At 39.7% G+C, this 15,481-nt stretch overlaps 1 protein-coding gene across 24 annotated transcripts in view; it reads right to left on the reverse strand.

Moving 5' to 3' along the window:
• Positions 1 to 15,481, reverse strand: part of SLMAP (sarcolemma associated protein) — a 152,478-nt gene that overhangs the window by 8,385 nt on the left and 128,612 nt on the right. For 16 of the 24 annotated variants that reach the window (XM_054036230.1, XM_054036233.1, XM_054036234.1 and 13 more), the window contains 5 exons: positions 14,591 to 14,716; positions 13,681 to 13,755; positions 10,951 to 11,271; positions 8,225 to 8,342; positions 2,550 to 2,721 (listed from right to left, as the gene is read on the reverse strand). In XM_054036230.1, coding sequence (XP_053892205.1) covers positions 2,550 to 2,721; positions 8,225 to 8,342; positions 10,951 to 11,271; positions 13,681 to 13,755; positions 14,591 to 14,716 — 812 coding nt within the window. The remainder of the gene's footprint in view (positions 1 to 2,549; positions 2,722 to 8,224; positions 8,343 to 10,950; positions 11,272 to 13,680; positions 13,756 to 14,590; positions 14,717 to 15,481) is intronic. The other 8 variants (XM_054036239.1, XM_054036255.1, XM_054036249.1 and 5 more) reach the window with 1 other exon arrangement.

Here is a 15,481-nt window from a genome sequence, read left to right on the forward strand (position 1 = left end):
ATAATCAGCAGTGATTCTTCATTAGAATGATTTTAGTTGCCCAGGATATTCTGAGATAGTCCAGTAATTCTGGAGTGTATCATTTATTAACACAAACAAAAATATTTTCATAAGTGGGGGAGGGGGGGAATTATGTACTTCTAAAGTGGGATGAATTCACTATGGTGTGTCATGTGAAACTACAGTGTGCTGGTGGCCAACTACATTGACAGCAGCGCCTGAACATATTCAACTTATGTGCCACACCAAACACAATGTGCTTACAGTATCCCTCCTTAATCAAGAGGGACAATAATTAGGGCTGTCAAGCGATTAAAAAAATTAATCACGATTAATTGCGTGATTATGCTGCCCGCTTCTTGTTTACAATGTCACCTGAAAGTAAGAACAGGTGTTCGCATGGCACTGTTGTAGCCAGCATTGCAAGATATTTACGTGCCAGATTTACTAAAGATTCGTATGTCCCTTCATGCTTCAACCATCATTCCAGAGGACAAGCGTTCATTCCAATAACTGGTTCTGCTTGATAAAGATCCAAAGCAGTGCAAACTGATGCATGTTCATTTTCATCATCTGAGTCAGATGCCACCAGCAGAAGGTTGATATTCTTTTTTGGTGGTTCGGCTTCTATAGTTTCTGCATCTCAGTGTTGCTCTTTTAACCCTTTTGAAAGCATGTTCCACACCTCATCCCTCTCGGATTTTGGAAGAGGCTTCAGATTCTTAATCCTTGGGTCGAGTGCTGTAGCTATCTTTAGAAATCTCACATTTGTACCATCTTTGTGTTTTATCAAATCTGCAGTGAAAGTGTTCTTAAAATGAACAACATGTGCTGAGTCATCATCCAAGACTGCTATAACATGAAATATATGGCAGAATGTGGGCAAAACAGAGCAGGCGACATGTAATTCTCCCCCCCAAGGAGTTCAGTCACAAATTTAATTAATGCATTTTTTTTAAATGAGCATCATCAGTATGGAAGCATGTCCTCTGGAATGGTGGCCGAAGCATGAAGGGGCATACGAATGTTTAGCATATCTGGCATGTAAATAACTTGCAATACCGGCTACAAAAGTGCCATGCGAACACCTGTTCTCCCTTTCTGGTGACATTGTAAATAATAAGCGGGCAGCATTATCTTCCACAAATGTAAACAAATTTGTTTGTCTGAGCGACTGGCTGCACAAGAAGTAGGACTAAGTGGACTTGTAGGCTCTCTTGTTTTTGAGTGCAGTTATGTAACAACAAAAATCTACATTTGTAAGTTTCACTTTCACGATAAAGAGACAGCACTACAATACTTGTATAAGGTGAACTGAAAAATACTATTTTTTGTTGATCATTTTTACAGTGCAAATATTTGTAATAAAAAATAATATAAAGTGAGCACTGTACACTTTATATTCTGTGTTGTAATTGAAATCAATATATTTGAAAATGTAGAAAAACATCCAAAAATGTTGAAAACATTTCAATTGGTATTCTGTTGTTTAAACAGTGTGATTAAAAGTGCTTAGACAATGTGTCAAACATTCCTCTGTCAAGGGAAGCTTGTCCCGATCATTCAAGGTCTATAGGTATTCAAATTATTTTACAGGCTACAAGGCAACCCTCACAACAGAGCATTAGGGGGGCTAGGAAGCATTGCTTTAAGCATTAAAGCAGAAGTCTCTACCATTTGAGCTAAAAGTAGCTGCTCCTTTATGGATATAGAACTTCTATAGTTATAAAGTTATATGTTAACAACATTAATTTACATTTTTTCTGAAATATGAAAATGGTATATAACATTATAGTGATTAATTTATGACAAAACAAGGAAAAGGATTACAAAAAGGATAATGAAAAATCCACCAGTGGCTGGATAAAGCTTCTCTAATTGTGTTCATGAGGAAAGGAACTAACTATTGCAGCTTTTTTTCCCCATAGAGTATGTGCCTCAGCAGCCTCATTTGAAGGGTTCTAACTTTATCATATGCACTTCTTAATCACCTTCAAAAGTGCTGAGGATCCAAGCGAGGCTCTATTAAATAGGAAGGACACTCATCTTTGCAGAGGATGTGAATTCCTAATACTTAGAAAAATGGGTGTGTCTAATATAGTACACGCATTGTCTCAGAACAGTTAATACCTATTTATACAGGTTACTGAGAATTTAATGCTGGGGTCAAGAATATGACTGCCTATCTGCCATCTCAGTGGTAGTCATAAGTGAAAGCTGCCCATGAACAGCATAAAAACCAGTGCATTTTGCCCGCAAAAGCAAACATTTAGAAAGTTTCCACACACACACACACACACACACACACACACACACACACACACACACACACACACAAAAACACAACTTACTTGAGCTTCCCTTTTAGGTTCACAAATTTCCTCATTTGTGCATTAAGTCCCACTCACAGAGAACCACTTATATTAATAACAATTTTCAGAAGTTTTGAGGTCATAGCTATTTTCACTGCATTTCCATCTAGCTAGCATAAATATCAGTTGCTGGTCATAGGATCAAATCATAATAGGAATTAATGTCTTTCCTTTTACCTCTTTCTGAATATCCTTTGCTTGATTCTCAGCTTCACTGAGTAGAGTTTTTAGACTAGCTGCATCGCGTTGATGTTGTTCCTTCAAAGATCCCACTTGATTTTCAAGTTGCTTTCGGGTCATTTCAAGAACACTTAGATCACTGGTTAGCGCTAAACTCTGTTTCTGAGAACTGCAAAACAATATTCAATTCATACTTCACATTTTAAAATAAAACATTTACATGATTTATAAAGAACTTTTTATCCCTAAGAACTTGACAAACTTTTACAAAGCAATTTTGGCCAAGGATTAATATTTTTTGGAATATCTATTTATACACACAAAATAATTACAAATACTTTGAGTAGAAACTAACTCACAAGAACAGTGCATCTCAATGAGATAGTTACAGTATGCATAACGTACATATATCTACTTCAATTTAGTTCATTCTAGCTTATCAGTAACAATTAAATATTTTTAATATTCTAAAATAGAAAATATAATTGTCTTCATGAAAATCTAGTTATTTCATAAAGTTTTGTACTTTATTAATGTAAAAATCTGTAAATTAATAATTAAATATTAAGTATTTAAGTTAAGCAATTGTAATTTGTGCCTATAAAATATAAGCAATAGAAATATGAACCACTCTTTTAGAAACCATCGGCTTTTTTTTTTTTTAATAGAAACAGAGATCATCTGCGTCCCCCCACATTTGAGCATGAACATTTTATGTGAAGAAATACAAGTGAAAAAGTGATCACATATTTATGTGCACAGACCACTGCAACTACTTTTAGTAAATTGGACTGTGCTATATTTTTACTTAGTCAGGATGAAGAAAGATACTATGGGGAAAAAGACTGGTGCACATCCTCAGTGAGGCTATACTACTAGTGGCCTGGACTGGCAGTAGAGGGTTGCTGGGAATATATCACAGGACTAGATATTGTTATATGGGAAACTGTAATGGGGAGGTGTGGTGGCGTCAGACTGGATACAGTAGAAACGTGGGGTAGGAGAGAAGAGGGAAAATGTCAGGAGTTAGAGAAAATGGGAGCAGAAGTAGAATGAAGGGAGATTCATGTATAAGATTTGGCTTCAGTTTGCCTAAAACAATGACTCATCCTTTTTTGGAATGCTCCACTGCAGGGAACTTCCATTGGTAACTACAACTAGAACTTATGGCACTGATAACACAAATATAAAAGGGTAGGTACATGGTAAAAATTCAAGTCTAAAAGAAGAAGAGGTTACTCACTTTGTGCAATAACTGCTCCCATCTCCCCAATCCTGCAGGTCAACATGATGGCTACTAAAAAGGCCATCTTCATAGTTAAATGGAGCATAGAACAGGTTGCCATAGATTCAAATGGAGGTCTCAAGGTAATTAAGGACCAAGTTTAGGTTCTAGGTTTGGTGGGGACTTGAATCTGGAGTAGAGATTCCCCAAACTCTCAATAAACTTAGATGATACCAGGTGAGCAAAAAATGGAGAATTCTTCTACTGGACGATGAAAGGCTGATATTGCAGCCAAATGGGCCTTAATCAGACTAACTTTCTTCAGATTCAACAGGTAATACAGAATGACAAAGTAGCACAAATTCAGGCAGGAGGCAGCACCACCACCACCACCAAAGGAAAAATCTCTTCCATTTCTGCACGTAAGTAGTTTGGGTTGACCTCTTTCTACTAGTCAGTAACATCTGTTGTACTTCCGTGAAGCAAGAGGATTCTAACTCCAGGAACCATCAAGGAATCACGCTCTGAGGTGGAGAACTCCTACAATGGTGTGAAGCACATGACCCACATCCTACGAGAGGATATGAGAAGTGGTTGGGCTTGAATTAGATGGTTCGACACAAAGATGGAGCTGGTAAGGATACCAAACTTGACTCGACTTGACTGGCACTATAAGGGTAACTCTGGTCCTGTCTGATTTTGTCCATCACCCTTAGTAGCAGCAGTGTTGGGGAAAATGCAGAGAACAGACCTTTCTTCCAAGACAGAAGAAAGGCTTCTCCCCCTCAAGTAGAAAAAAAGGGCACCTCTTGTTCCTGCAGATGGTGAGGAGATCCACCTTTGGCAGGTCTCCATCTTTTCAATATGCTGTCGAGAACTCTTGAGAGTCTAACTGCCATTCATAGTCCTGTGAGAAGAATCTGCTGAGGACATGGCTGTGGTGTTCTGGATACCTGGGAGGGTGGACTGCTGAAATTTGGATTTGATGAGCTATACACCAGTTCCATAATTTCATGGCTTTAATGAACAAGGAGACAGATCTTTCTCCTCACGGCTTGTTGACATAAAACATGCAGGATAAATTGTCAGTCATGACCCTGATTGATATATCCCTAATGAGGAGTATGAAATGAAAGCAGTGTTCCTCAGACCCAAGACTGATCTGGAGACTGGTTTTCTGAATTGTCCACTGCCCTGAGTCATAAGGGTATTGAAGTGGGTTCTTCGTCCCAATTGTGAACAGTGGCAGGTGTCCGTCGCACAGTGTTGGCTGGATCTCAGAGCACCTCGTTAATGGGTACTACCACCCTGGAGGATGTTGCTGACTGCAGGATATCCAACAGTTTCTGCTGTGAGTCCTTGACTTCTTCAAATAGAATTTGAAGAGCATCCACAACCCCCTTTATGAGATCTTGAAATTGCCGAAAATGGTCGGCTAGGGATGGTGGTAGAGGCATAACAAGGATAAAATAGGTATTTGAGGGGTGGCCTCTATGTGCCCTAGCCTTCTGTTCCTCAAATGTCTCCTCCTATGTGTGGCGGGGGGGGAAGAGAAGAGAGCTGTTTGGGGAGGAGTGGGCTGTACAGCTCTAGTACCCTATGAGATGGTACCAGTAGTCTGGTGAATCACTTGGGGCGCCCCACACAGGTGTGGGGCGGCATTCAGGGTTGGTTCCACCACCCTTAATGATGAGTGCAATCTTCCCTGTGACTGTCAAAGAATGGATTCCTGAAGGAATATGTTGAAGAACCCTGAACAGAAACAGAAGAGACCTCCTGGAAGTCTCCTTCATCCTCCTCACTATTATCCAATGGAGGGGCACTGGCAGAAAATGGTGGAAAGTTATGCGTTACTGGAGGATGGTGGTCCAGAGATCAGGGTCTTGGTACCAAGAGGTGCTCAATACCCATGAGAAACAGGGACTCTGGTTCCTTCGTTACAGACAGGTCCTTTGTGTATCTGAACTTTTGTGGTATTGAGTAGGGGTTCAGTAGCAATGCAGTAGCCGAGGACAATATCACATCACGCTTGATGGTGGGCGTACCAATGTAGATGCCAATGATGCCTTGGCGCTGCTGCTTGCTTGGTACCAAGGCCATTGGTGCCAACGGCAGGGCTGTGCTTGATGGTGCCAGTCCAGAGTGCTCATGCTTGCCCTCCTTATCCCTAGTAGAGGGTAGCAAGGATGTGCCTCTCCTTTGAGCTCCAGGACTTTCCAGCCCCACTGGTTTTCAGGGAGGAGTCCTTCGACTGAATGGTATAGAGTCGAGAGGTCTAAGATTTGAAGACTGTAGATGTCACAAGGGACATGGGGGTTTTTCGGAGCTGGTTCCTCAAGATGAGAGTCCACATTGCTCTTTTTTTGGAAGGCTTCCCTCAAGCCTCCAAAGTCTTCCACTTCTTAGGGGAAGCCTGCGCCGAGGTTTAAGGGACACCGGATCTGTTCAGAGCAGATTTATGGGTGGGGGAGGAGTCTCCTGACCCGACTCAAAAGCTGGTCAAAGGGAGCACTCTATCATCAGCAATCTCAGTTTAATCTCCCTCTTTTTCCTTGCCCTGGACTTGAGGGCCAAAGCAGAAGTTGCTCTTCTGGGAGATGTGAGACTCCCCAAAGTAATCGACTCACTTAGCGTGGCTGTTGCTCACAGGTATAGCCTCCTGGCAGGAGAGGAAGTGTTTGAAACCCACTGAGCACATATGCGCTGCCAGGAAAAATCAGTCTCTCAGAGGAGAAAGAGAGAAGTAAAACAATCCTCTTACTGCTTTTCTTTAACTATAACTATTACTAACAACTAACTAATCTTAAATAACTCTAGAAAAATAGAACAGCTGAGACATGCTCAAAGTGGACATGCTAAGGCTCTGTCTCAGGCCAAGGTGGTTGAGAAGGAACTGAAGATAGTTCTCTCACACACCCCTATATAGCCTTGGTGTCCAGCACGAGGAAGCATAATGTTCATAGGCTGGTCAAACGGACACTGCTAATGGACCATCTCCGATCAAGGACTCAAGAGGTGCATGGGCACCTGAAGCGGAGCACCGATGTGGATACTACTTGAAGAAAAACAGGTTATTGTCCCAGTACTGTATTCTAGATGAATTATCAAGACACAAGATTCCAAAAGTGAAGACAAAGGGGATAATGGAGGAAGAGGGGATAAAATGGACAAACTACTACTGTGTAAGCTGGATGTTTTAGGCATTCTTTAGCAGTAAGGTAAAATGACTCAAGAATGAAGGAACTACAAGATCAAAACATTCTGAATAATCCTGTCACTCAAAAAAGATACCTGTGAAGTATGTACTTGTTGTATGACTGGGAGATTTATCTTTATTAATTGCCATAACACTGTAAATGAAATACATCTTACAACACAGTATCACTTCAGTGAAGTCTACCATGACTAAGGCTAAGATTTTGTCATGGATATTCTTAGTAAAAGTCACAGACAGGTCACAGGCAATAAAGAAAAATTCACAGAAGCCTGTGACCTGTCCCTGACTTTTACTAAAAATATCCATGATAAAATGGGAAGGGACAGTGGGATGGCTGGGAGTCCTGGGGCCCTCACCACTCGTGGGGGCGCAGAGCTCCGGGGTCCCCCTGCCCTCTCCCCAGTGGCAGGGAGCTGCAGGAATCCCCGTGTCACCACTGGAGTGGGGAGCTGTGGGGGCCTGCCTGTCCCCACCATGGCGACGGTGGGAGTCCCCGTCTCCCACAGCAGCCAGGAGCTGCCGGGTATCCGCCTTGCCTGTGGCTGGGAGCTTTGGGGCCTGCTGCCTCAGGTGGTGGGGGTACTTCGCAGCTCTCTGCCGCTGTGGGAGGCGGCAGGACCTTGCAGCTCCCAGCTGATGGGGCTGAAGTCATGGAGGTCTTTGGAAATCATGGATTCCGTGACTTCCGCGACCTCTGTGACAAAATTGTAGCCTTAACCATGAACATTAGTGATGTGACAGAATAGAGGATCCTGCAATCCTATTTCAATGTTATTTACAAGCTCCAAATGTTAAGCATTGTCTAATCCAAGTTTTTATACATATTTTTCTCTTTGGGGCAGTAAAGGAAGACAACTTTACTAAGTTTAACCAATGTTAGAATGCATATTCCCAAGTCCCTATTAAAGAGGCAAAATTTAATTTAAAATAAGATGTGTCATCTGAAGCATATTTAATGTTCATTAGTAATATACAAATATTTAAAAAAAATAGAGTACAAAATGTGTAAATGTAACTAATTGTAAATGTGAACTGTTCTTTGATCAAAACTAACTGTAAATCAAAAGTTAATAAAATGCATAAGATATATTCCAGTTCTCTTGTGTACAAGCTATTTAAAAAACAAAACAAAAAACATAATTGGCCCCTAATTTTTAAAGTCCTTTTTAGCTGTTATAGAAACCTTTTGAGCTAAGGCCATTTGTAACCTTTAGAGTCAGTAGCTCTTACCTATGAAGCTCCTTCTCTTGTCGCTGAAGTTCAGATGCAAGCAAAGTATTCTCATTCTTTAAGGAGAGGCATTCAGCTTCTAGATCACTCCACTCCTTTCTCAACTTTTCAAGTTCACCTGTAAACAATGTAAAGTTACTCTGAGTAAAACGTCAAAGCAATAATGTTTCATGTGCCCTCAAAAAGTAACAAGGAAAAATCTGAGAGGATTTGTAAAAACTGTAACTTGTCAAGTTGATTATTATGTTATATACATTTTGTAACACAGAACTAGTATATATCATATATAAAATTATAAACCAACATTAATAGTTTGAGACACTTGAACACTTAGATTAGAATCGCAGAAGATTAGGGTTGGAAGAGACCTCAGGAGGTCATCTAGTCCAATCCCCTGCTCAAAGCAGGACCAACCTCAACTAAATCATCCCAGCCAGGGCTTTGTCAAGCCGGGCCTTAAAACCTTCAAGGATGGAGATTCCATCACCTCCCTAGGTAACCCATTCCAGTGCTTCACCACCCTCCTAGTGAAATACTTTTTCCTAATATCCAACCTAGACATCCCTCACTGCAACTTGAGACCACTGCTCCTTGTTCTGTCATCTGCTACTACTGAGAACAGCCTAACTCCATGCTCTCTGGAACCCCCGTTCAGCTAGTTGAAGGCTGCTATCAAATCCTCCTTCTCTCGTCTCTTCTGCAGACTAAATAAGCCCAGTTCCCTCAGCCTCTCCTCATAAATCATGTGCCCCAGCCCCCTAATAATTTTTGTTGCTCTCCACTGGACTCTCTTAAATTTGTTCGCATCCGTTCTGTAGTGGGGGGCCCAAAACTAGATGCAATACTCCAGATGTGACCTGACCAGTGGCGAATAGAGGGGAATAGTCACTTCCCTCGATCTGCTGGCAAGGCTCCTACTAATGCAGCCCAATAGGCCATTAGTCTTCTTGGTAACAAGGGCACACTGTTGACTCATGTCCAGCTTCTTGTCCATTGTAATCCCCAGGTCCTTTTCTGCAGAACTGCCATTTAGCAGCACTAAGAAATAGTGGCTATTACTTGTAAAAAAAAAAAAAAAAAAAAAAAAAAAAGTCTTTAGAGGTCTATTACGAGAATTTGAAAATTGAAAAAGTTACGGAAAAGTTCATTTGAAGCATCTGCTTTTCCAGCCGCTGACATCTAACTACAAAATGATTAGCACTGGTAGAGTTCAGGAGAATCAGAAGTTACTAGATGCCATACATGTCCTAGAGCCACGTAACACAGCATTCAAAGCAAACAAAGCAAACACTGGAAACTTGAAATCAAATCTGTGAAAATCAGCAACCAGTGCAACTAGTAGAGAAAATCTTGCGGATGTAGTGACAAGAGACTGGATTAGGCAAAGCTCTCTCAGGGTAAGTCTATACTGCAATTAGACACCCATGGCTGGTCCATGCCAGCTGATTTGGGCTGCGGAGCTGTTGAATTGCAGCCCAGGCCTGGACATCTATACTGCAAATAAACAACCTCGCAGCTCGAGCCTGAGTCAGCTGGCATGGGCCAGTCATAGGTTTTTAATTGCAGTGTAGACATACCTCAGAGGCCCACACAAAGCGTAATTAATGCAGAGTTCTAAATCTTGTGTATGTACCAACTTCCATCTACACACCACTGAAGAAATTTCAGTACAAGTATAATTTATATTGCTCTTATTGTATATTGTAATCTGTATCCTGAGCTCCTTGAAATTCTTAATGTAGATGTCAGTATGGGAAGTTTGTATCGCTCTTTCCTCTAACATAGGTTCAAGATAAACACCAGAATTGGGGTTGACACTGGAAGATCCTATTGGAGTGCAGTTCTGTAAGGTGCAGTTCCATTCATCATCTATGTTGTTTTTGTATTGGTGGTGCCCATCATTGTAGTATCTGAGCACCTCGCAGGTTAGCAGATTGGCACAACAAGTTCCCTACTGAACTTCTGGTGTCTCTAGCTCTCTTACTTTTTCTTTGATCAAAGTGAGAGAGATTGATTGGGAGAAGTAGTTGTGTCACTCTGGTTACTCGGAAAAGCTTTTGTGAAAGAGGCAGATCTTGAAGTATGCCCTAAAGGTGCCAGACTCCAGATTAGTTTTCTCTCTCCTGGGAATTTGTTCCCTAGCTGGATTCCCTCCTCTGAGAAACGCCTTGTTGCCTGCTCTCACATGATCATGGTTTGCAACCTGTATTGCCAAATATGAATGCAATAGTCTTGATAGACTGCACTGAAAGGATCGATTCCTTGAACTGGCAGCAGAAGTGAACTGGAAGCCAGTGGATCCTCCAGGCCTCTTAGCCAAATGTCTAGAAGATTACAGCTACAGAGGTTTGCTGAGTACTTTGCAACTCCTGTGGTAATGTATATTCCTATAATATGTGGTGTTTGCCATGCTTTTCAGCTAGTGCCACTATCCTCTTATTTCAATGAAAAGCATAGCTAAGTTTATAACTAATATCTTATAGGAATAATTAGACAAAATTTAAAGTGCTATTTAAGTGACAGAAAGCAGTGTAGAATTATTCTGTAGTGTATACATGCAAAGTTTCTAGTTAAATTTCAGATTTGTTTGTTTACACTATGGATTTTGATAGTAAAGAAAATACAGAATAATATTGGCCTGAGTAATTTAATTCTAAATATCTACCATTCAGACATCTCAAAGTGATTGTGACAGTTCCCATCAGAATGAGCCATGACTTTCTTACCTTGTAAACGAGTAGCTTCCTCTCTCTGCTGATCCTCACACTGCTGACATCGCAGCTGGAAACTGGCTTGAAGATTGCCAATTTCTTTTTCGTATTCTGAGGCTTCTTTCCGCCAGCGTTCAAGTTCAGCCCGCACCTCCTGCAGCTCTTCTTGCAAAGCAGCAATATCAGTGTCTCGTTCTGATGCAGCTTTTTCTGCCCCCTGTTGAAGTAGCCGAATCTCATCTTGAGCACTTAGCAATTCATCTCGAGTGCTTGAAATTTCATTCTCCTTTTCCTCACGAAGATTCTCAATATCTTCCTGCAACCTATGCAGCTGGGCTAGAAAGGAATGTATACATGTACAGTATAGATTTTTTCTAAGCTATATTTATTACATTTGAAGAAAACCTAGAGGGGAAAAAACTCCTTCCTTAACCAACTGAAGCTCAATGGAATTAAAAAACAAAAAACGTGATTCAAATAGTTACATTTGCAAATATTATACTCTTAAAAAAGTACAAGTGGTGATTTATCTCTGTTAGCACTATATTCTAAGTAGATTAATAATAACACCTCTAGCACCTCAGTTCCAGATTTAACTTCATAGTTGGGATTAAATTGGATGGGAATGGTTTCTCTGGTCCAGGATGGATTTTCTGGTCTAAGTAAGAATGAGTCAGAAATACCCCCTGTCCAACACCAAAATAGCCAATATCCCAGTGGCTAGGGTACTCACCTATGAGATCCAGGTTCAAGTCCCTGGTCTGCAATTGTCTACATCCCTAACCATCAGGCTATTTGTTATTCTAGGGTTGGTCTCTCCCAATCTCTCCCGTTGGAGCTGTTACACTCTGTAAAAATATTCAGTGAAGTAGGGACTCAAACCTGGAACTTCTCTAACCCAAGTGAATGCCCCGACCACCAGGTTATTGGCTATTCTGGGATCTCTCTCTGGTTTTTCATGAAAACCTTTTTGATAAATTTAGCATAAAACTTTTTTATTTTTATTCCCCCATCAAACCTGGCAAAGGACCAATAAATATTCCTTCAATATGGAATATTTTTTCTTGAAAATTTTTGAATTTTAGTGCAGTCTCAGTTATCAATGAATAAAAAGGTCACGGAATCCTTTGGGCTGAGGTCAAATATGGGAAGATTCATATCCAGAGAATATTTTTTCAGAAAGCTATTAGCATTTGAAATATATGGTCATGTTGTAGGGTAATCTTCATTGTCACAATAGCTGCCAGGCAGTGTTAGAAAGGTTTCTGAAACATTGGGTGTAATTTGGAGAGCTATCAAACAAAGTTTCCATGACACCTTTTCTTATTTAGGCAACACACAAAAACCATTACCTCATCTGAACCCTTTAATTGTACAGTGACTAATTACATGGGCCCTTACAGTCGCCCTACTCTTCCTATCCATGGATGGAGGGAGAACTACTCTTGTGGAGATAGGGATTCAGCTGCTTCTGGGGCACTACCCCTTCCCACCCCCCACTCTTCTCTGGACATCACAGATGCAGGTCAAGGAAGAGTGGTGGGCCAGAGGTGTGATGAGTCTGACCACTGTCCACTCTCCTAACCCCATACAGATCTCCTAGAAAATATACTAGAACATCTTCCAGGAGTTCACTGTAAAGCATAACCGGCAAGGAGCTAGGGAGATAGCAGAAGAAAAGAGTTAGAGCAGAGACACAGGGCCTCAGTGTGGGTCTGCCAGGTTTGTGGACAGGCTCTGTGGCTTATTTTTTGCCAGTGGCAAACCTTCCCCACTCTACAAAATAATAGTAAAGAAACAATTTGAGGGATCCTTGTTGAGATTTCTCCTCCTCCAGAATCAGATTTCCCACTTTTGCTACTGCTTTGTTTGGTTGGAGACAGTTTTCGGCTAGGTTGTTAACAGAGCAGCCAGCTTAAATCAGATTATGCCTCAGATTTTTCTGCAAGAGGACATTATCCTGGGAAAGGCCTACATATTTTTGCTGGAAGGCATATGCAGGACTCTATACACTTTTCAGTGTGAGTGGTATATTACTGAAATTATCACCTGTAAACTCATTTGCTGTAGCTATTTTTCTTCTCATAGAAGTTGTTCTTCCTTAGTTTGGTGATGGTTGCTTCCAGATCCACAAGTGTGAATGCAAGAGTGATGTAAGCATTGGATTCCATTTTGCTTTATCTGTTTTGGGCTGGAAAACTCATGGTTTGCTTATTTACCTCAGGTGGAAACAGCTAGCAATGCCATTCCTTCATAAAAGTATAGGTAGTGGTTCCACTAACATTTTTATTATTTCAGATTCTGAATTTGGAAGTTACTTTGGAATGGATAGAAGAACTTATTTAGGGAAGTTTTACCAATAAGGAAAGAAGCTGACCAGGGCATAAAACCTAAATCACTAAGAACTGAGCATGCCTGTCAAGTTCAGAATGCCTGTCAAAAGACAATGTAAGATTCTCCAGCAGGCCTTTTTGGAGAATCTAAAGGTGAAAGGGAGAGAGAAAAAGTGTACACTAGAGATTATTTCCGGCTAAAACCTAGAAAATACAATGAATCAGAAGTGTATGAATCACTGAGAAGCATAAATTGACACAGTTCAACTCTCAACAAGAGAAATTAGACTAAGATTCATAGATAATTATTTCCTTTTATAAAAAAGTTACCCAATGCCACCAAAAGTGACTCAAGTATTTTCTTTTATGCCTGAGGTATAAAGAATGAAGAGAAAAATCAATTATTTCATACCTTGCAGAAACTGTATTTGCTTGGTGGACTCCTCAACCTGCAGCCGGTATGCTTTTCTCTCTTCTTCCAGTAGTGCTATAAATGAAAGTGGAAATGTGCCTGAAGTTGTAATTAGTTAAAAAAATTAAAAAAATGTTCAGCTGTATAGTTTAATAGTTAATCTCAAAGTCAAATTATTTCCCCAAAAATGGAGTTTGAAAGATTAAGATAATCAGATTATTTCACAAATCATCAAAGCTAATACATATGTAAGTAGTTTATTAAAAAGTTAATACTTTTAAATGATTTTTGGTAGTAGTATAATTAATTTAGGTTGTAAACAATTAATATTGCCAGCCATTTTGTCTTGGAAATGCAACTGTATTGTGTGTCGGGGGAAGCATATAGAAAGAAATTTGTAGAGATTTCCCAAAAGAATGTTTACTACAATGAGTTTGAGTTACATTACATAGTTTTCTGCAAAAGCAAACCAACACTTTTGTTATTTGCACTGATACGATTATAACAGGAAGTATGGATGGGGAGTCTAAAAAATGATCTAGCTATCACTGAACTCATTTAACTACCTTTATTGTCCACTTAAAATAGATGAATCAATGAATACACACAGATAAATAAATTTTGCATTTCATTAACTCACTTAAAGGTGTGGTACTGCTCAAAGGAGACTGTCATGTCAATTTAGGCCCAAAATTTGGGTTTTGTATAAAAGATTACTTATAAGCTAGAAACACCTGCCTTTTTCTACATATGGGCAGTAAAACAAAATATTTACTGTATTAGACAAAATTGGTTTAAGCATCCCCTTTTAAGATTAACTGATATATTTACTTAAGGACAATTACTCGAATTTGCACTTAAATTTGATTCTGCAGGATAGTCATTCAAATTTTGTTTATCTCTGTCTCACCTTGAAGTTCAAAGCATTTTTGTTTACTTGTTCTAGCTAGCTCTTGGGCTTCAATCAGTTCCTTGTGCAGCTGCTGAATTTCTTGTTTAGTCTCTGTTTCTGATCGTGCACCCCCCTGCAATTCATCTGATAAAAGAACATTTTTATTTTAAAGCATAAGTTTTCATAGCAACTTTATTTGTACTGCCACATAAAGACAGTCAATGTTTTTGGCTTCAATCATGCAACATTAGCCACAATAGTTACCACTGGGTTAGGTAGAAATTAGAAAACAAAACAAAACAAAACAACAAAAAAACCACATTAATTTATTTAGCTGTTTGTTTTAATCTTGAGGGAAATGAAAGTAAAACAATCATAGTTAAATCCAACATGCAAAAAAACATAACATATACAAGGAATTCCAGTTTACATAACACTTAGTGAATTTAAACTTTTTTTTTTTAAATATTGCATAGAATTGGCATATCTCAGGATTACATTCATGAAGCCTTAATGTTGTTGATATTTCATTATAAATGTTCTTTTTGTGCATGTAAAGTAAAGTATAAAGAATGTACACTGTTTCTTTGAAAGTCAACTTCACAAGTTGCTAGCAAAAAGAATTCAGTATGTCATTTCAGCAATGATAAAACTATATAAAACACAACATTATTTATAATGCCATACCTGTTTTTGAACTTGGGTGTCTAAAGGTAGGCACCTACATGAAAGCACCCTGATTTTACAGAAGCGCTGAGCAAGCCATTTGAAGTCAACATGAAAAGCAGACGTTAGGCCCAACTGAAAGTCAAGCCAAGTTTTGGCCTAAAAAACCCTAGCTTCACTTGATATTACTCTGAAAATATTAAAAGTTCCTTTAATCTCAAATCATGGCTAACGATGTATTTT

Source organism: Malaclemys terrapin, chromosome 7 (genome assembly GCF_027887155.1).
Source record: "Malaclemys terrapin pileata isolate rMalTer1 chromosome 7, rMalTer1.hap1, whole genome shotgun sequence".
NCBI classification, from domain to species: Eukaryota; Metazoa; Chordata; order Testudines; family Emydidae; genus Malaclemys; species Malaclemys terrapin.